This window comes from Anas acuta, chromosome 2 (assembly GCF_963932015.1).
Source record: "Anas acuta chromosome 2, bAnaAcu1.1, whole genome shotgun sequence".
In the NCBI taxonomy this organism is placed as follows: domain Eukaryota; kingdom Metazoa; phylum Chordata; class Aves; order Anseriformes; family Anatidae; genus Anas; species Anas acuta.
In genome coordinates this window covers 144,903,911-144,924,213 of record NC_088980.1, presented here as the reverse complement: position 1 = coordinate 144,924,213, position 20,303 = coordinate 144,903,911, and the positions used below count along the sequence as shown (strand labels likewise).

Sequence of the window (20,303 nt, the reverse complement as noted above, 5' to 3'; positions counted from 1 at the left end):
ACCCTTCACCACATCTATAAGGGCAAAGGAATACATCTCTTCACCCTCCAAATAGATTATCAGATGAGACATGCCTCTCCAAGGGAAGAAAGTGTTAACAGCTCTAGTACCCTCCCTCCTTCCCTTACAGTGATTGTAATTCTATTTTCCACATGCAAAGCTGGAGCCATGGGACTGTGGAAAGATTGGGATCTATTTATGCACACAAATAAACAGCCAAACTGAGCACTTTGTGCACCGAGTCTATGTGAGATGACCTGAGAGCACTCTATCTACTTGTCTTATCACCATGCAGGCAGTGAGAAAGGAGGAGCAGGTGGTTTGCCCTGGCATTACTGTTCCACTTGTAATGCCAACATGACATAGCCAGAGTGATTTCTGGCACTGAAGTGATCGACCAGCCTTCCAGCATGTATTACTTCGTACACAACCCCCATTCTTTTCTCTATTCTCATCCTTTGAGCACTGATATAAAACCTCAGTACAGCCTAAGTACATGTATTTTGTTTCTAATCCTAGTTTCTAATCCCAAATTCTTCATATATTCTTCGTATTCACTTCAGAAAGCTCTCTTGGCAGTGGCATGAGTTACAATGTTGGCCCCTCATGAATCTCACATGATCTGAGGAAAAAGTCCTGGTCTGACGTAAGACAGCATGGTCAATGGAACCACTTTCTCACCTTCACATTCATCATTAAAATCCAGTTTTGGAAATCAACAGATTTCAAAGGTTCTTGGCAATCCATTTGGAAATAGGTATATTTCGTAATATAGGTCCTTAAATTCGCCTGAAAAGCTGGGCATGCAGAAAGAAGTGGTACTGTCAACCACCACAGCAGTTGTACAAACCAACCTAGCTGATGTTGCACTGAAGAAGGTTAGGAATTATTCTCACAAGCCCTCCCACCAGTACAACTGAGTGGATAATAACCACTGGTTATCAGCCAGTAACAAAATCTTGATAGTATCAGTCACCACAGCTAAAACTGTATGACATGACACCACGTCTTCACGAAACAGAGAATAATTCAGGTTGGAAGGGAGGTCTGGAGGTCATCTGGTTACTTAAATAACTTAAGTGTAAATCTTAGGTCAAGTCACAAGTTGAGTCAAGACTTGAATATCTCTAAAAATGGAGACTCCAGAGCTTCTCCAGGCCCCTATTCCATTTTTTGACTTATCCTCACAGTGATTATTTTTTTCCAGTTGTCTAATTAAACATTCCTATGCAAATTGGGCTCACTGCCTCTTGTCCTATCCCTGTGCACCTTGAGGTAGACTCTCCCTGTCCTTCCTACATTTGCTTATTTACATAGGTGAAGCCAGCAGTAAGCCCCAAATTAATTCTCCAAATTGTATTTGCACAATTTCTTTTGGAATTCATGCATCATAATGGCACTTTTAGCTTCTTCACAACACAGTCTTGCTCTGTTTCTGCTGACCAAGCACCAAAATAGCAATTTAAGCAAGGAATTACACTTTCCACATCCTACTAAAAATAGATTAATTTCAGCTAGAGGAAAGTATAAGTTAATTACCTCCTGAGCATCAGGAAACAATTAACAGCTTTCTATTATATCACTGTGATTTCTAAGCTATACAATTTTACACTTCTGCAGAAAAGGATGTGTGATTATCAAGAGAAGGATCTTTTCTGCAAGAAAGGAAAGGAAATTGTTCTCCTGCAGACAATCGGCACTATAAATAATGCTTTGCTAGTATCTTTTCAGAAGTCATTTCCTTTATTTGCGATCCTAACGTTGAGTGATGTTTTGGCCACGTGCTGTCAGATTCCCTTCCCGAAGTGGATCTGCGTAAGTGTTGGACTCTCTTTCCTCAGACAAGCTCTCACAACGTCAGCTTCCTGTGAATATTCTCACAGCACTCATTTGAATTAAATTAAAAATCATTGTTTTTATGAACCATGTTGTAATTATGCCTCGCGTTTGGTTTGCCTGCTACATCAGGGCTGAGAACGGCTTGTGAAAACACAAAGGAATACGCAGGCCTGCTGTAAGCAGCCCCAGTGCTTTGAAGACACGGGTAACAATGTGAAGACCAACAGATCCGACAGAGGAAGGCTTCTTTTAACTGCTGCCAATAAACGCATTTGGCCCAATATGCAAGAAAGTGGTGCAAACACAGAGCCAGCAGATTGTACAACAATTCAGCTGAAAAATAATGGGAACATTATGGCAATATACCAGTTTTGGCAGCAGCTCTTAGCAAGAGAAGCATTGAAATGAACAAACAGAGAACCCAACGACTTAAGGTGAAAGACCTCTGTGCTAGATGGCAGCTGTGCTACTGAGGATGGGAGAATCTCCCCAAGCCAAGTAGATTTTATAAGATCCATAAAAGATAAATATGATAGTGTTAGTCCTGCTTACAAGCAGAAGAACTTTGGTCTCTGCAGATTTCTCCTGCAATGCACCTCTAAGACAGCTACAACTCTCCCCCAGAAAGTTCAAATTCTCTTCCAAGTTCTCCTTCCCTATTATCTTATACCTCAAGGCTTGTTCTGTGCTCTGCCCTTGACAAATATTGTCTTGTCTGGCTCTTATCTGGCTGGAATGCCCTTGGAAAGATAATTTCCTCAGCTCTTCATCTCAATCACATTGCCCATTTCCCTGATTCCTTGCACTGCCTCCTCCTCCTCTTCTGTCACATCAGACATTATATTACTGTGCTTATCTTCACTTTCAAGCTTCCACCTTTGCTATCATCATCTCTCAGGCACTGTTGGCTTTTGCTCTCGCTGGCCATCTAGCTCCAGCTTTGCCACTACGTTTTAAACCTTCAACCAAGCAGCTTTGTGCCTGTTGCCTCAATACACTCACCCAACCATCCACAGAGCTATCTGGATGAATTCCCACAAATCCTGCCCAGCACTGCTGTCATCTCCACCAAAAACCTTGACAACTAAGCAGGTGGTGTGCCGAAGCTGCAGTTCTGTCACAATGACCAGCACTGATTCAAAACAATCATGTTGTCTTCTGGGCCTGTATTCATTTGCTATCTCTTTGTTTTACACTTGGACTATAGAGAATTTGGGAGCAAGGCCATCTTTCCATCTGCTGCATAGTGCCTTGCAATGCTCTGGGATGTGATCTTGGGGACCCCCCCTATAAAAGGGTTCTTTATTCTTTGTACTACTGAAAACCAGCAACATGACTTTGGGCAGCCCACTGATGAGACAGGCCAAAAGGTACATTGTCCATCCAACCAGCAGCATATCATGCCCAGGGGATGTCTGTCAGCTGCAGGCTTATGTCTGAAGTATGTGGATCAGGTATGAAATCTCTCATGTCCAACAAAAGTTCTGACAAAACAGCTAAAGAACCTGAGACTACACAGTCTTGAAGTATATTAAGTTTTAATTGTAAGAGGGGGCTACTACCAGGAACTGCACAGTTGTTGTTTTTCTTTTGTCAGTATAAAGATACGAAAATACAGTCCCACTGTGATTTCAGGTACATCTCCAGGTTCTTTTAGAAATGAAAGCTCTGTGCAGCCTCTCAGGCTGGTAGGATGCAAGCTCGTTATGCCCCATAATCCATGGGAGTGTACCATGGGCTCCCAGTCCTACCAGAGCAGCATCCCAGCTCTGGGCCCAGAACTGAAGCTTTGCTCTAACAGGCAGATGGATACATCTAACATCTCTGCCACCAGAAGGAGAAGGCCTTATTCCCCTTTTTTCTTCCTCTTTGCTCTTTCTTTCTCCTCCATTTATCATCATTGTACAGTCCCTATCTCTCCCTTGTGCTGGCTCGGGCTCTCTCTGTAAATCATTTCAACTCACTAACCCGGCAGGAAACAATCTTTGTTCCTTGTTCAGTCACTTTTCTGCCAAACCATTAAGTTAAATGCACTCAGGGAGAGGTTTGATGAGTTCTGGAGATGGCACAAGGTAAACAGAAGACAGATAACTGGGGAACAAAAGACAAAAAGGGTGAAAAGGATCCCCTGATCTGACACAGCTGTATCTTGGTGCAACCCCATGAGAAGTCTATTGGACTGTGGGGTTTTTGGAGCTCCTCACCCCTGGCCACAGGCCAGCTTTCTCCTTGCACTGTCATTGGCATTAGCGTGACACCACTGTAACCTGGCTGAGCTCCCCAGACTGCTCACCATGGGGTGAGATAAGCACTAAAGCAGGAGCACAGCTCCCCTGCCCTTTTCTGCTTCAGCAGCCAGACACACGAGCAAATGCTGCTGTAGGATCCACAGCATGACTGATAGCCCCTGGTGCTCCATGTAAGCCAGAAAGCTCTCCTCTGCCTGCAAATCCCTGTGCCATAGCTGTGGTACCCCATGTAATCACCCACGCTGCTGCAAGGAAATGAAGAATTACGGCCTCACTATGCAAAAAACAGCTTCCACGTTTGCTCTGAATTAGCAAGCACAATCAGGCATATTTTTTAATTATTTGTAAATGCACCTTTGAGATCTGAATGCACTTACTGGATTGAGGCACTCATAAGAAACAAACGATGAAGACTGTAAAATTACAGGGCTGGTAATTAAGATGGAGGTCGCACTCTGCAGCAGCACTGTCAGAGGTAGCACTGTGGTGTTCTGGCCATATAAACTGCACTGCCCAAATTTCAAAATGTATGAAATGCACATATCAGTGTTTGCCACTATTCGTGCACTACACCCTGACAGGAGCACAGAAGGAAAGGTAAAAACCTTGAACAAGAAATAAACAGGTAGTTGCTGGGCCTACCCTGTAACACATGCATCAGGCTTTAAACCCAACCTTATTTTTACAGTCTTCTATTGGTGTTGGGAGTTTTGAGGTGGGAATCAAGCAAATATCTGACCCACGTTGTGTGTAGGAAAATTAGGCACTGAGAGGGTGGCCAAGCAAACCAGCAGCGGCTGCTGCCCTGTGCCACACGTCCCTGACCAGGCATTTCTGTCTGGCTCCCTCATGGGCACCGGCCTGACCACAGGCCGGGCCTGTTAAGAGAGTTAAACTTTTCTCCCCTGGCTTCAGCTGATGCAGTTCCCTGAACTTCTGATCCCGTGAACGTCAGCGAGAAGTGCAAGGGAAGCGCTAAGAGCAGGGCAGCAGCGGCCTGCAGTTGGATCTGCTGTATCAGAAAACCACAGCCTTAAACCGTAGCAGGGTGAAATGGTGTAAGCCTGTTCCTCCGCCCATACTTCTCCAGAAAGGGCTTTTTTTGTGGTCATGTGGTAAATCGGTTTGTAAAACTGACCCAACTGAAATATCACCCATCAGAAAGCCCTGCTGATCACTGCCTCGGTGCAGGCCACCCTGTGGTGTTGGTTCAGATATGCTTAAGCCAAAGGAAGGGAAGCACCAAGCAGGGAACCAGCAGGCAGAAAGAAATAAGATAGAGGGGACCCCTGCTTTCGTTGGCAATACCAGCTTGAAATTTTAGCCTTCATTATTTGCCTCTCTCCACATCTGTAGCTGCAGAGCTGTACCATGAAGCAGGGCCTAGCTAAGGAATGAAAAAATAGATGTCAGTAGTAGGAGAGATGAGATTACTGCTGCCTGAGGAGGCTCCTCTGACCTCACAGGTTTCGCCAGAGCCCGAGTGAGCCTGTGGGTTATCTTGTCCCTTTCTTTCAGCTCCCATGCAACTTATTCTCTCTACGCATCAGCATTTTCCAAAAACAAAGGCGCACAGCTGTACATTGTTATCACAGAATCACAGAACTGTAGGGGTTGGAAGGGACCTCCAGAGATTATCAGGTCCAACGCCCCTGCCAGAGCAGGTTCCTCAGAGCAGGCTGCCCAGGTAGGCATCCAGACAGGCCTTGAATATCTCCAGAGAAGGAGACTCCACAACCTCCCTGGGCAGCCTGTCCCAGTGCTCCGTCACCCTCACCGTGAAGAAGCTCTTTTGCATGTTGGTGAGGAGCTTCCTGCGATACATTTTGATCCATTGCCCCTAAATACACTTCCACTATATGTTATATTATACTTCCACTCCCAGTGTAGAGCACTCTCCTGGCAGTGCAGGTTTAAATATTCTAGCTTTCTTTAACCCAAAAATCATTGTTATTCTTCCTGCTGCAAGGAACAAAGGCATATTCACAATGCAGTCATTTCTCCTTAAGGCCACAAGAAAAAATGTAAGGCAAAGGTCAAATCCCCAAACCATTACAAAAAAAAATAAAAAAAATGTTGATATTTACAAAATTGATTAAAAATTCCTTCTCAGCTGTCCTTCTGCTGGCTGGCTGAGGCAAACTGCCTTCATAAAACTGTCTCACCATTATCTTTGTGGTACTAATAGTCTTAAGTAAGTAAGGATCCTTGTGACATTTTGCCTGAACAGGTTTAAGCTGTATTTAAATCCAGTGGTTAACACATTAAAATTACTTAAAATATGTGGTTTAGATGTCCTGCTCTTGGTTAAGGAAGAAAAGCCATGGCTACCATGAAGTGTGAGCTTCACCCAGTGAATGCCCGTGGTTCTGCTGAGATCTCCAGCTTTGTAGCTCCTGTCATTATTTTAGCACCTCAGTGCAGTTTCTCTTGAGATCGTTTCTGTACTTTGTTTTCTGTGGCATTTTTATGGAGAGTATTCTTCTTTAAACCCAGGTACAAATACCAAACCTGCTTATTTCTCATTTTTTTTCTTACGACAACTTTCATTCCCTTTGCCAGCTCTTCATCAGTTTAACCTCTCCCCACAAAAGTTTGAGTATTCAAGCCCTGTATTCAAGCCTTGCCTTCAACACAGAAAAAAATTATCTTCTAGTCAGCAAAAGTGCTCACGCAAACATGTGATGCCAGGAAGAAGGAGGCAAAAAGAGCTAACCACAATACAAGGGTTACAAATATTTAAAAAAAAAAAAAAAAAGTGGCAAGAAGGGTCTTGCTTTTTAGAAGGGACTATCAGTTTCTCAGAGCAGACCCTAACCTTTTGGTACCACCCAGGCCAGTGCCTGGATGCTTGGCTATGGGGATACAGAAGCCAATGCCAGGATCTCAGCTGGACTGTGAAGAAGGTAACTTTTGCTGCTGTGACAGCACCCTTCAAGTTCTTTAATTTTACATCAAAGAAGGCACGGAAATTCAAAAATGCTTACAATTCAAAAAATCCTGGCAGCTACAGATAAAAGAAATACCTCTCAGTTAACTCGAGATGCACAGGTTTCTGCCTGCTCCTTGTCCAGTTCTCCATGAGGGAAAGCTGGCTGACCTCCCTCCTGGCTTCAGCCTGGGCTCTCACCCTGCAGTGGGACTTTGGAGGGGAAACGAGTGTGTCCTTTCCTGAACACCATGCCCAGAGCTCCCTGCCATCCCATCCCAGCACACACTGTGTAGCCTCTGCATCCCCAGAGGTTATTTTTCTTTGCACTTTGGGAATGTCACTCGTGGGTTCCATGTCTGCTGCAAGAAACTGCCAACCAGCTGTGGCCAAGATTTGTGTCGCAAGGGCTTTATCTTTCCTCAGAGCACACAGTGCCTGCCCCTGCAGGGACTTGATAAATAGCTTGAATTCCTAGGCGCTATCACTACACAAATAGTAAATAATAACACCAAGTGATAGGAGCATTTCTCTGTCACGTTGCCAGGCTATGGCCACTGCCCCCACAGGAGCAGGGGTTGTGTAATAAGTGCAGGATATGGCAAAGCCAGGTTGCCTGGGGCATATTAATCCTGCCCTCCCTGCATCAATATCAGCGCAGTTTCCTTCACCTGTTCATAGGCAGCTCCTCTAATCTAAAATAAATAAAACCCGCTCTTGCACATGGTTCAAATACAGTACCCTTGGCTTGCCTGCTAATCTCTGCTAACCTGAGACAAAAGTTAATGATTCACTCCCCCTGGAATGGAATACATCAAATATACAGCAGCAGCCACTCTTACAACATCCGCCTTACTGTGGACATAGAGCAAGAGATCGCTGTTTGCACATGCATCGTTAACTGCTTTAACTCTGTGCTCCAGGAGAGCTGCTGACTGGAGTGGCTCAATTAGCAACAGAGCTTAAGGGAAAGACCTGAGCAAACGGAAGCCTTATGCCTGGATTTCCAGAAATGCTGAATAACCAAAAATTTTACTGGAGAATTTTTTTACGAGAAATGGAGATTCCTGGCACTTGAACCATATGCATATAAATATATGATATATGTATATATATACATGCATATATAAGCATGCACACATGCTTGATTAAAATTCCTTATATCCCCATATATATATATATATATATATATATAGTGGGCCTGATATCATAAAAATTAGTACAAATTGGCAACATTTCGAAGACAGGAGAAGGTGCTTCAGGTATCAAAGATTCTAGAAAAACAAACAAACATATCCATTTGAAAAATATCATGCTGTTTAAAAAATTACAATTAATTTACATTGGGCAAAACGCATAATTAAAAGTGTTGTGATAGCACAGAGATAGCAGGAAACTTCTTGGTGTCAAAGCACTTAATTTCACGACCTTCCTGACCTTCACTTTGAAACCTTTTCTTTCAGCATATTGCTCTGGTGGAATTTCACAGAGAAGACTGCCAATTTTTTGCTTGCTTGATTTTTGGAAAACAAATTAATGAAGGTGAAATTATTTGGGCAGAAAGCTTTGAAGCACTTCATTCCACAAAGATCTGATGATATAACCTCCTGTGTCCTATCTGCCCTCAAGTCAGCAGACATGAGCCTTCTCAAGTGAGACAAATGAGAAATATTTTGTTAGGGTTAGTTTTGAGGCCAATCATTAAGCTCTTTGCTAATGGAAATGCAGCTACCGGTGGAGAGCTAAGGTAGCTGCAGGAACATGGTGCAGGTGGGAGAAAAGCACATACAATATTGGATTGGCTTAGGCAGATCACAGAATCTAATCTTAATGAATTCTGTCTAAAAATACCATATAAGTTTGTTTAATATCTGAAGACTGGTCTGGACCTGACTGCAGAGGAAGTGACCTCTAGGCAATTCTGCATCTTAAATCCTCACGTTCCTTTTAGTGCACAAGACCACACAGTTGCAGATATGCATCACTACGATGTTGATATACATGTAGTTTCAAGCATAGTGACAGCATTAAACAAAATGTGTAGTTATATGATTAATACTGATACGATTAACTTCTGTGTTATAGCAATACATTAAAGGCATGGTTCTCTTGACTGCATTTCTCTTACTGCTATGCACCATGGGTGTTTTGCATCTTTGAATGCCAATGAACTTTTGAACCCTTCTGGAGTGAAAAAGGTTGACTATTTACTGCTCAGAATAAGAAAAAAATTTATGGACCTGTAGGCGCTATCATACTGGAGAAGTTAATGACTGTGAAAGTCATGCGCTCCGATTTATTAAGAAGTTTTCTTAAAGCGATAATATTCCTGAAGTGGGACCCTTGGAACACCAGTGAAAACTGGTTCTGGCTTTTCTCAGCTTCAAAACCTACAGCTCTTCACCACATAAAACCTCTTCTGTAAAATGGAAGTCCTATATAAATTCTGATAATAAGGCAAACAAGTTTCTGTTAAACCGTTATCTTACATTTTGTCTTTCCAGGAAGAATGTAAGAAGAAAAGATTTTAAAGCATACCGAGCATACTGTACACTTCCCTAACCAAAAGCAAAGGAGATGAGAGACTATAAGTCTTACTTGCAGGAAGTCATTGGCTCTTTTTAAAAGTTTCCTAATTATTTACTAAAGCACTTAACAGAAGTGTGAATTGGGAAAGGTGCTGCTTCTCATACAGGCTGGTATCCAAAAATCTGCAGAGAAGAAACATTAAATGTCATTGAAGTTAAACCTACTTCTGTGACCTGCACCATACATCCAACAGCAATTTCTGGTACACATAAGTAATTAAATAAATAGATAGAAATAAAAAACAAGTGCCCTTTTAATAGTGCTGTTTGGTCAACCGAAGCCTGAAGACGCCCTGGATGACTAGGCACATTTTCTGTGAGAAACGAGGGACTCTTGGAAGACATAACAGATTTCAGTGACAATCTGGCATCGAGAAGCAATTAGCAGATGAGTGAGATATCAGAAAACCCTGACTTGTAAGACAGGCAGCCAGCAAGTATATCAAAACATGCCTGTTGAAACTGCTCTTGGTTGCCAGCTGTAACCAAGTTAATGCCCAAACTCCAACAGCGAGACTTCAATCCTTCCGCCGACCAGTGCTGGAGTGGGCACAGCGTGTTGCCTTCTGCTGGGAGGGAAACGAACGGGGAATTGCCCTGCTTCAGATAAAATTCCTCCTGACTTCAGTAGTGCCGCTGTACGTCCCAGCTGTTACACGCCTGTGACCAGCCAAAGTACCAGGGCTGTGACACTTCCCTTAGTGCACACCCATCGGGAATCTCCAGGACGTTCACCCCCTGGGGTTGCACTTGGGCAGGTGTCTGAAGGCAGGGACTCAGTAGGGTGGAGGCTTCCAAGCCCCATGCTCCTCCTGAGCACAAGTTTCTGCAGGGTAGAGGTTCGTACGGGTCACTTGTAACCTCTGGAGGACATCTTCATCACAGCCATCCTCTAAAGAATGAGCTCACCACTGAATAGCTGAAGGGTTTTCGAAAACACAGCATAATACGGACACAATAGCACAGCAGAATAGGGACAAAAACTGATTTGGGTCTGTGGAAGCTCCCAGAGGGTCCCTCCTGAAGTGCAACACTGCTGAGATCGGGGAGTCTTCAGCTTTGTTTCACAGCCATCTGTCCGACAATTAAAAGGCCTGCCAAGAGCCAAGCTTCAGAAGTCCTCGCCTTTAAAAATATGTCCCCATTAACCAAAAGGAAGAGCTGGTTAGGTATTTGCTTAGCCAGATACTGCCTGTAGAGGCAGAGGAACCTGCTGGATATTAGAATTTATCATATTAGCTAACATGGAGCTCCGAGTCCAGCTTATTTTCCCATAAAAAACGCCACCAGGATTTACACCACGGCCTCATCTCCCACAAACAGCTAATGACCAAAGCTGGTGCATGAAAGCCTCATGCCAGCACCAGGCGCTGCTACGATGCCTCCAGCCCGCGCTGCATGAAGAGATCCCAGCCAGGGGGGCACAGACACACAGCAAACAGGCCACGGGAATGGGGCAGCACGCAAGGATGGGGCAATAGGAACGTTGTAGGGAATTTTAATCAAGCAGCCACCCTAAGCATCCAGGTTTAGACACATGCTGTCTGGTCTACTACAAGAGAGCTTTCAATACCCATATTTTCTTGGTTTTGTGTAAGCAACACCGTGCTCGCAGTCTCATCTTACACTTTTCCTCCCAAGCTGTGTTCATCTTGCAGCACGGACACTTGCCCGCGTGCACTTTCACCCAAATGCACAGGCAATCACCTGTCCCCCCGCATCACTCCCGCTCAGGGCTTAGCGAGCACGTGCAAGCATCACTAAGAATAGAGCACAGTACGTTTCCTTGAGTGCATGGGCGTGTTGGTTTTCTAGCATCTGTTCGTCTGCCCCAGAGGCTTCTGAGATAGCCGGTCTTTGATCCTGAAAACCTCCCATGGTTTCATTTGCCATTAACAATTATAGCCTTATTTTGGACAGAAAAAGGGGGATTTTAAGACATGGTCAGCTAAGACTTGCATACTAGCCAGTTTTCTCTTATATTTTGCAGCTTTTATTGTCTGGAAAACTGAAGAAAACCAACCCTTTGTACAGAGCATCCCAACAGAGGAACAGAACCAGAACTAGGGGAAGAGAGATGATTTAGGGTGCATCCTACAGCTCGGTCCTTCAAGAATGGGAGATCCTGCTCCTTCTCCACCACCTCCTCTCCTTCCTCCTGGCTCCACATGCCCACCACCTATCTTCTGTGGATGTTGGCAGCCATCAGATCAGCAAACTAGCCTGCCTGCCAGGTGGCCACATCAGATCCTCCCCTGGAAAGGTGCGAGAAGTATGAGAGCTGGCGATGTGTGGGAGGTGGGACTGCAGAGCCAGGAGTGGGCAGCAGGAAAAGGGAAAGGGGGAGAGCAGATCTCCCCTTTTGGCAGCAGTGCGTGGGATGAGCTGCTCACAAAACCACAGTCCAAGGAGACTTCCTACATATTTTTGAAGGAATGGCCACAGGTAACTTCATGGGTCGGGGAATAATTGTGTCTGTCAATTATCCTGCCCAAAAATAGCCCCATGTTTTATTACTTTAATAAATACGGTGACAAATGACATCCCTGATTGTGATGCTAATGAGCTGATTGTAGGAGCCAGATTTGTTGCAGTTCCTCAGTCTTCTCCTTAGGGGAAGATTGCAAAGCTTCTGCTTTTATATTTAACTAGAAGAAACACAGAAGGACTTAAACTGACCTTACTAGCAGGTTTTTTGTATTAAAACCGAGCAGTCAGCATTTAGTGAGATAAACTAGAAACAGTGGGATTCTTACCAGGCACTTTGACAAACAGCTCAGCACCAAGTCCACCCTGCAGAGCCCGCATGCCGATACATCCTTTCACCCAAGGTTTCATTTCAAGCTACTTTGATGAAAAATCGGAAGCTTGGAGCAGGCTCTGGTGTGTACTGGAGCCAGACCACAAACGTGCTTACTGCCTGGCCACGGGTATCACTGGTGTGCACCACAAGGTGCCCGTGGTGCTTTCCATGGACAGCACCAGTAACAGCATCTGCACTAGGATCAAGGATGGCACCTTCCAAATCAAGCAGCGTTTCTATCGTTTTGCAGTGTTTGTCTGGCACCTGAGCAAAATATTTAAAGGAAAGCAAAGCAAAAGCTACTGATAAAATATGTTTACAATCTCTTTCCAGTGACACACACAGCACACGATAACCACGGGCTTTTTCCTCCTGAATCACAAGACGCTGCACCAGCGAACCGAACGGCTGAACATCTCTTTTCCCCTCCGTAGTGCACGGGTACAGATGGCACACTAAACACACCACAGAAATTACAAATTAACTGAGTCAGGCATTTCTGTTAACAGTTTCCGTGCTGCGCACAGCTCCGGGCGTGCAGCACCCAGCGCTGCTGCCGGCGGTGCCGGCGGGGATCCCCTTGCACCCGCTGGGGTGCAGGGCAGCGGGGGAGCAGGGAGCAGCCCTGTGGGGCACGGGTGTTATGGGACCACCAGAGAAAAGCAGGGGTGGTGTGGGACCACCGGAGAAATGCAGGGGTGGTGTGGGACCACTGCAGAGGTGCAGGGACAGCGCGGGACCACCGCAGAAGCCCAGGGATGGTGCGGGACCACCGCAGAGGGACAGGGACGGTGCGGGACCACCGGAGAAACGCAGGGGTGGTGCGGGACCGCCGCAGAAGTGCAGCGGCAGCACTTGACTCGTGATTTGGGTTTTCCCCACTCCCCATTTCTCCCAGGCTGGGCTGCCGGCAGAAGGTGACCCCGAGGTGGGGGTGTCCAGCAGCAGCCCCCCGAGCCCCTCCGCTGACAGGGCGGCCCCCGGGGTCCTGCAGACAGCAGGGCAGGTGCTGGGCTGCCGGACCTCCCCCGTCTCCCCCCTTTTGGGGACGCTCCCCCCGGCACCGGGGAAGGGGAGAGGGCGCCTCTTACCGCAGCTGCTCGCCGGTGAGCAGGACCTCGGCCATGTGCTCCAGCTCCGCCGCTTTCTGCTGCATGCTGCTCATGCCCTCCTCCATCGCCGCCGGCCTAAGGGCACAGCACCCGGGCTTCAGCGCCGGGTCCCCGCAGCCCCCAGCCCCCTGTCCCCACCTGCAGGGGACAGGCAGGTCGCCGTCTCGCCTGGCTCCCCCCCCGGCAGTCCCCACACACACACACCCCCAGCCCGCCCCGCTTTCCGTGTTATTGTGTCACGGGCGGGGAGAGAAAACGCAAAGGCAGCAGCGTCCCCCCCCGGCTGTCACACGGCGGGGGAGCCGCGGCTTCGTCCCCACGGCAAAGGGGACGGGCCCGGGGGGCTGCCAGCACACCCACGGGGAGCCCCCGAGCCCGGTTTGGCCCCTCAGGGGGCGATGCAGCCCCCCAGGATTAGCCCCATGTGGGGTGCTGACAGGACTCCCCCCCCCTCCTGCTCGCCTCACCTCTTTGTCCCTCGGGCGGCGGAGGGGGAAAAGCCCTGAGGGGGCTGAGGAGAATTTGCTGTCAGAATTCAGTCCCGGCGGTGGGAAGGCAAGTGGCAGGTCGTGAGCACCGCCGGTCAACATTTCTGAGAGAAAAATAAATAAATGAAGCACGCCGGGATGGACCAAAGTCCTGGATCGCTCGCCGCCTGCACGCCTTCACACACTGCATGTACGTGGAAAAATTGCATGTCTTAGCATTACTGTCATCATTTCAAGACCATAGCTACAGTTTCAGAACCAAAAATTAGGAGGGAACCAAATGGACCTGGTACAAATCAGGCTGGAAACAAAGAGGAGGAGGTGGCTCTATGCGCAGCCCCCAGGAGACTGGGAGCATTTATTAGCAAAGGAGGCTCTGGGTATACAAGAACAGACTTGGAGTCAAGGAAAAAATGGACAAGTACTTGGAAAAGAAATGTACAGAGGGTTAGTAAGCAGACAGCAGCCCCATCCAGCTCAGGAAATTCTCTGTGCTAAAAATAATTGAAAGCTAGGCAAAGTTTCATGTATGCTTTTTCTGCTGTTCCCTAACAACTGCTAAAGCCACTTGTGAGATGAGCACTGGACCAGATGGACCTTTGGTTCAACCCCGTGTCGTCATTTCAGTGAACGTCTTATCATCTCTGAAAGACCCCAGTGATCTGTGGATGGCAAAGGGAGCAAACCTGAATCTGCCTTTGTGTCATCTGTGGGATGGGCCAGGGAGGGAGGACACCTTGGGGTTGTAAGCACTACAGCTTGAACTTGCGTCCTGTGAATTCAGAAGACATCAGTTTAATCTGAATACTTGCAAATTCCCCCTAACTCCACTCAATCTAAAACATATAAAGTACACATTCACAGAGCTGGAGACAAAAGGGAATTGAAACAACCATCTCATCTGACCTTATCTTTAAGAAAAAGAATTTGCAGAGTAATTTTTATCAAGCGCTTGATCACATGACTGAGGCGAAGAAATTTCAAGAGAATGCTATTGTACATTGCAGACTATTTCTACGTATGCCCTTGGCTCCATCAGCTGGGTTTGGCTGATTGAGCCGCTCTCCACCTCTAAAAGGGGGAAATGCCACCTGCTCTGCTCTGCCTGCTCATCCTTGCCTGGTGCCTTTGGCTAATTTTCACACTTTTAGGACCTCTGCTGCAGTTCAATTCACTAAACAGGCAGCAAAGTCACAGAAAGTGGATTGCTCCTTCTGAGCTAGCGAGCAGAGCTGTGCTGTGGGATCCCAAAAGCGCTGGAGGTGACACAGGGACAGGGTAGGCCTGGGCTGCTGGGAGCAGGAACAAAAGAGGAGGAAGAAGGAGAGGAAGAAGGGGAAGGATCTGACCTTAGGCAGTGACAAGCTACCAGCTTGATTCAGGGTGCGTGTGGAACTGCAGCCTGAAATGTGTATCTCTCCTTGCATTTCGGATTATTCTTGCAGGTCAGTGCAATTTCCTGTACTGAATTATTTAATGGTTATACACTACCACGTTTGCCTTTGCGCGCTGATGTCCCCTTCGTAATTTGTTCCACATGTTCACACTGAGACTTCTTACAGCTACAGTGTGCTTAAGAATAAGGGATTAGGCATCAGTCACCCCAAATCTGATGTCACTCCAAAACGGCTGACTAACATAAACCCAACGGGTCGTGGTTCAGTCAAGGGCCAGTAATAAGCTACATAAAATAACCCATTTGGATGTTTGTAGCGTGTATGTTCTTAGTGTACAGACTGCTATAGAAACATAAGATTAGCAAAAGATTAAACTGTCTCGAGCCTCCCTCCCAGGACAGAATGGCCACCAAACAACAGCATGCACTGAGTCTGACATCCTGGCAGCAAAGGTGCTGAGCAGGGGCAAGAGACATCCCTCTGAGGTAACCTCCGGGAAGCAGGTTGATTTTTATGTTTTATTTTCTTAATAAACATGGGAACAATTTCAGGAGTCGCTGTTTATTTTAGATATGAATATGTACTTGAATTTTACCTCAGCACGGCTGGAATTAAGTTATGTTAAGGTAGCAAGCTAACACTGAGGTGTTCCTCACCCAGGAGCATGGCAAAGCTTTGAGCTGGAGCCCTGGGACATTTTAAAAGTCACCCTCCACAATATCAAGGGTAACAAGACCTGCATAAGTCTGGTGGAGAGTCAGCACCACACGCATCAAGGGAAACTCAGGTGTCTTCCAGTGACTTGAGGCTCTCTGGGAGGCAGCACGGCCCTAGGCTGCACAAGGAGACGATGGCTTTCTGCGGGACATGATGTAGAACAGGGACTTTGTATCCGAGTCCTGATTTTAGAAAGCATCCTAGTCATTTGTATCAACTTTCTTATCTCATTGAGTAAATGTACAAATGGTGAAACATAAATGTTTACAGAGCGAAATAAGAATATTGCATACAGAACACTGTTTAAAGAATATTGCATCTGTGACCTAACTTTTGACCTGATAAATTAATCTGAGATTCGATAAACTAATTCTTTAGTCCCACTAATTATTTTTCTGCAAGTTTAATTTAAAGCGAGACCTTCATATTAAAAATTTACCAATATTCATATACACACTTCTCATTCCTGCTCTAGCATTGTTTGCATAAGATTGTTTGTCTTTTCCTTGCTGGGATGACTAGAGCTTTTGAAACAGGAAAATAACAGACAAATCATTAAGGCATTGATTATCTCATGCAAAAGATGCTGAAGCTCTTCAAGGAGAAAAGACATTAGCAGGTGAGCTGTTCGATTGGTTTACAGTTTGTTGTTTTTTTCTTCCTGACATCTTTTGTGTAAGAGCCAGTATTATGTAAACCTCAAATTGAAAAATACTTGGTTCCTCTCTTACTGAGGAAGACGTACAAAATCGGGTTTTGCCCTTTAAGTAGACCTTTTAATTAAATAGCTCTTGCAACACTCCTGGAAAATGAGTGTGGGGGCTTTTTTCTATATTCCCATACTTATTTGCAAAGAGAAGTCACTTGTCTTTGTGCTTCAATTGGTTAACTTCCTTAGTACCAGGGGCCTGGCAAGGGAAACCAGAGGAACTACCAGGTATTGTCCAGCCTGCCCTCCTCTTTTCATGGTACGTACAATAGTATTTCCCATTCTTGGCAGTGCATAGATTACATTCAGTGCTGTTCATTTGCTGCTCCAAGTTCGAACAATTTAACTTGTCTGTTAGAAACTGGTCAGAAGAATCAGTGCTTGTGTGATTCAAAGGGCTGAATGCATCTGGCCAAGCTAATTTTAGTCTTGTGATAAACCACAGGAAAAGTTAGTAAGTTTTCAGGAAAAAAAAAAAAAAAAAAAAAAAAAAGGCATGTTGTAAACTTCTCTTTTTCTAATATAACATCCAAGTTCCTGCAAAATCCACCATGGTGAGATAACTGGAGGGTTTTATCACAATCCGTCTAACATTTCCACACTTGAGTGAGGCTTGTATCTGTTCAGATTCTTACATTTCATGTGTCACTGACCGTGCAATTGTTATAGTAATAAGCTGAAGTGCACAGAAAAAGGCATTCTGATCCTGAGATATGCAGAGATGATCTGTAAGGGGCTTTCCGAGCCTGTCCTTGCTCAGTTTTTTAATTTTGTGTTAAATGTGCAAGTACTGACTGGGCCAAAGACAGTGAGACCCCAGTGCAGGCTCATGGCTAAAGCACTGCCATGAGATGGATGCACATTCTAGTGCTTGCTCCTGTCAACAGAGAAATATTTTATGCAAATGAACAGCTTTGAGAAAAGGAAAGAAAGAAAGAGAGAAATCTATGTCAGACCTGCAGACTCGATAACTCTGTTGATAATACACTCTGCTAAACTAGCTTTTTTTTTTGTTACCCAACGTGTAGTTGTTTTCTACACTCTCAGTGATGCCATTTGTTTTTTTTACACTAGAGTCCTTGTATGTATCTGTTAGACCTGGAATTGTTTCCATTTTCTCTTATTTTGCATGTTTAGTCGTTTTGTAACAATTTCTAATTTTCAGCATCACGAGAATATTCCCTTGTCAAAAAGCACCTGGTGGAAATCTAAAATCTTTGAATATTTCATATGCATTTCCATTAGTTCTTATATTGTTTTTGTTTTGCTCTCTCTTATTTTATTCTGCACTTAACTGACAGTAATTGTGAACTCACTCAGCCTGCACTTTGCCTACGTCACATGTGTAGCCCAGGCTGTAGTACAAAGACTTTTTCAGTATCCAGGTTATTGCACGGGCTAGGGGTGTGACTCAGCTGGCAAGTGTGCCTAACAGCTGAAAAGAAGCTTGCTTCTAAACCACATCCCAGGCGTGAAGACAACACCTACTAGCTAAATGGTAAGAGACACTTTCTTAAGCTGTCTCCCAGCTATATCTGTGCTGATGTGCTCTGATATCTGGCTGCAAGATCAATAAGGTTTGCCTAAACCACTGTGGCCTGAACCGACAGTTTGACTCTGCACTGTAACCAACCTTGAACCCAAGCACTTTGTTTTTTTTCTCCCTTGAGAGGCAACACCTAAGGGCTGAGATCCAGTCTACGACATTGCTCCTTACTAGACCTTTTCTACCTTTTTCTGTTTCTCAGCCCCAGTTGCTGTTGGCTAACTGTTGCCATCCCCGGGGTGCCCACGATGGAGCACATGCTGCGGTAGGCAGCCTGGCTCTTCCCTGCCCGAGGGAGGGCACCGCAGGGATTAGGGGAGGTGGTGGCTGCAAGCAGGCGGCGTGCACCCATCTGTAGAGGTATTTTTCTGGTGGCTGGGACAGATGCAGAGAGGCCGATGGGCTGCCAAACAGCTGCTGCTACGAGGTAGGCTCCTACCCCCCTCGGAGTGGTGAGGCATTTAATAAAGACAAGCACTCTTTGTCGAGCAGTACTCCACAGAGCAGAGGTTTCAGCGCCGTCTCCATCGTTAACCACATCACATCCTGCCGTTAGGTAAGGCCGTGCAGCACGCAGACAGCCTGGTGCTGGGGAGTGTCCGCCAGAGAAGCTCTTGCTCGGGTTGGTGGGCCTCAGGCACAGGCACAGCACATTGCACTCATGCCACCACTACCACGAGATGTCCAAAACGCTACAAAACCGTGGTGGCCCTCGCCTTTTGTGGGCTGGTCACCACCAGCAGCTATTCTGGCAGGCCTAAATCTGTTCTCTTGATGTCTGCAAAATAAACCGTTTCCAGTAGGTACATGTATGTGTATAATCACTCTGCCACCCAGTGGTCCTTTCAGGAAATTAACTGCGAAAATGCCACCCAAGTAATCGTGAAGTGATGCTCGACAAAGGAAAAGGGCTGTTACATGAAGGTAATAGCAATTGTAAAAGGAAAAAGTCTTTATACAATACAATATTTGCATAGGATTGCAAACACAAATGCCCTTGACTCCATCATTTATTTCTTTCCAGAGGGAACTGGAGAGAAATAACTACTCAATGTAGTCAAAATAAAAAAAAAAAAAACTAAAGCCAGTAAAATACTAGACAAGTTAATATTCTTTTACAATTGTGCCTTGCAAGTAAGTGTTTGTCCTGTGTTCTCAAAGTATTTACTGATCTCTTGGAGCGCTGAAGCAATGAGATAAACTCACTAGAGCATGCCTCTAAAATAAATCAGATACTGCAATTTGCTGAGATATTTCAAAATGACCAGATACGACCAGTCCTTTATTGCATTAAAAAGAAGGCACTTAAGGTGCTACAGAGCACCAGAAACGTTTACAAAGAAATAGTTTTGCTGCAGCTCTGCATCAGGGAAACAGTACCAAAGGAACTGGTGGAAGGAGAACAAACAGATACAGCTGTGGTGAAGCAGAACCCTACCAAGGTCTTCTCATAAGAACAAATTTTGAGCCTATTGAAATACAGGACCTGTTGACAATATTGCTAAAGCTGAGCTGTAGTAGGAGCATTGTCCTGCTCTCAACATCTTAGCAGGAAAAAAAAAAAAAAAGGCAAAAAGCATCAGAAAATCAGTCTGTAGTTGTTATGTCTGAAACAAAAACTTCACCAAGCTATGTTCAACTAGGAAAGTGGTGTGAAACAAGAAAAAAAGATAGGAAATAGATGTGGAAAGGAATGGGGAGGAGGGATAGTAAGAGCAGAAGTGGGGCTTGAAGAAAAGAGGAGAAGAAGCTGGAAGAAAGACAGTAGCAACAGAGCCAGGCTGAGACAGGAGGTGAGAAATACATTTCTTTAATTCCTTTGATATTTCTGACATTCAAATCAATCTGGGGGGAAGATTCATCTAGCCCTCCAAGGAGGGCTTGAAGGTCAGTATCTCAGCTCAAGCCTCACTCAGCATCTCATCT

The 20,303-nt window shown here is 45.5% G+C and overlaps 1 protein-coding gene across 2 annotated transcripts in view; it reads right to left on the bottom strand.

Annotated features, from left to right (window-relative positions):
- Positions 1-14,132, bottom strand: part of DEPTOR (DEP domain containing MTOR interacting protein) — a 75,655-nt gene extending 61,523 nt beyond the window's left edge. The window contains exons 1-2 of one of the 2 annotated variants that reach the window (XM_068672563.1): positions 13,988-14,132; positions 13,500-13,595 (exon numbers count right to left, since the gene is read on the bottom strand). In XM_068672563.1, the coding sequence (XP_068528664.1) occupies positions 13,500-13,585 (86 nt within the window). In that variant the 5' untranslated portion in view covers positions 13,586-13,595; positions 13,988-14,132. Of the gene's footprint in view, positions 1-13,499; positions 13,723-13,987 lie in introns of those variants that run through there. The other variant, XM_068672564.1, reaches the window with a different exon arrangement.
- Between the last annotated feature and the right edge of the window lie 6,171 nt (positions 14,133-20,303).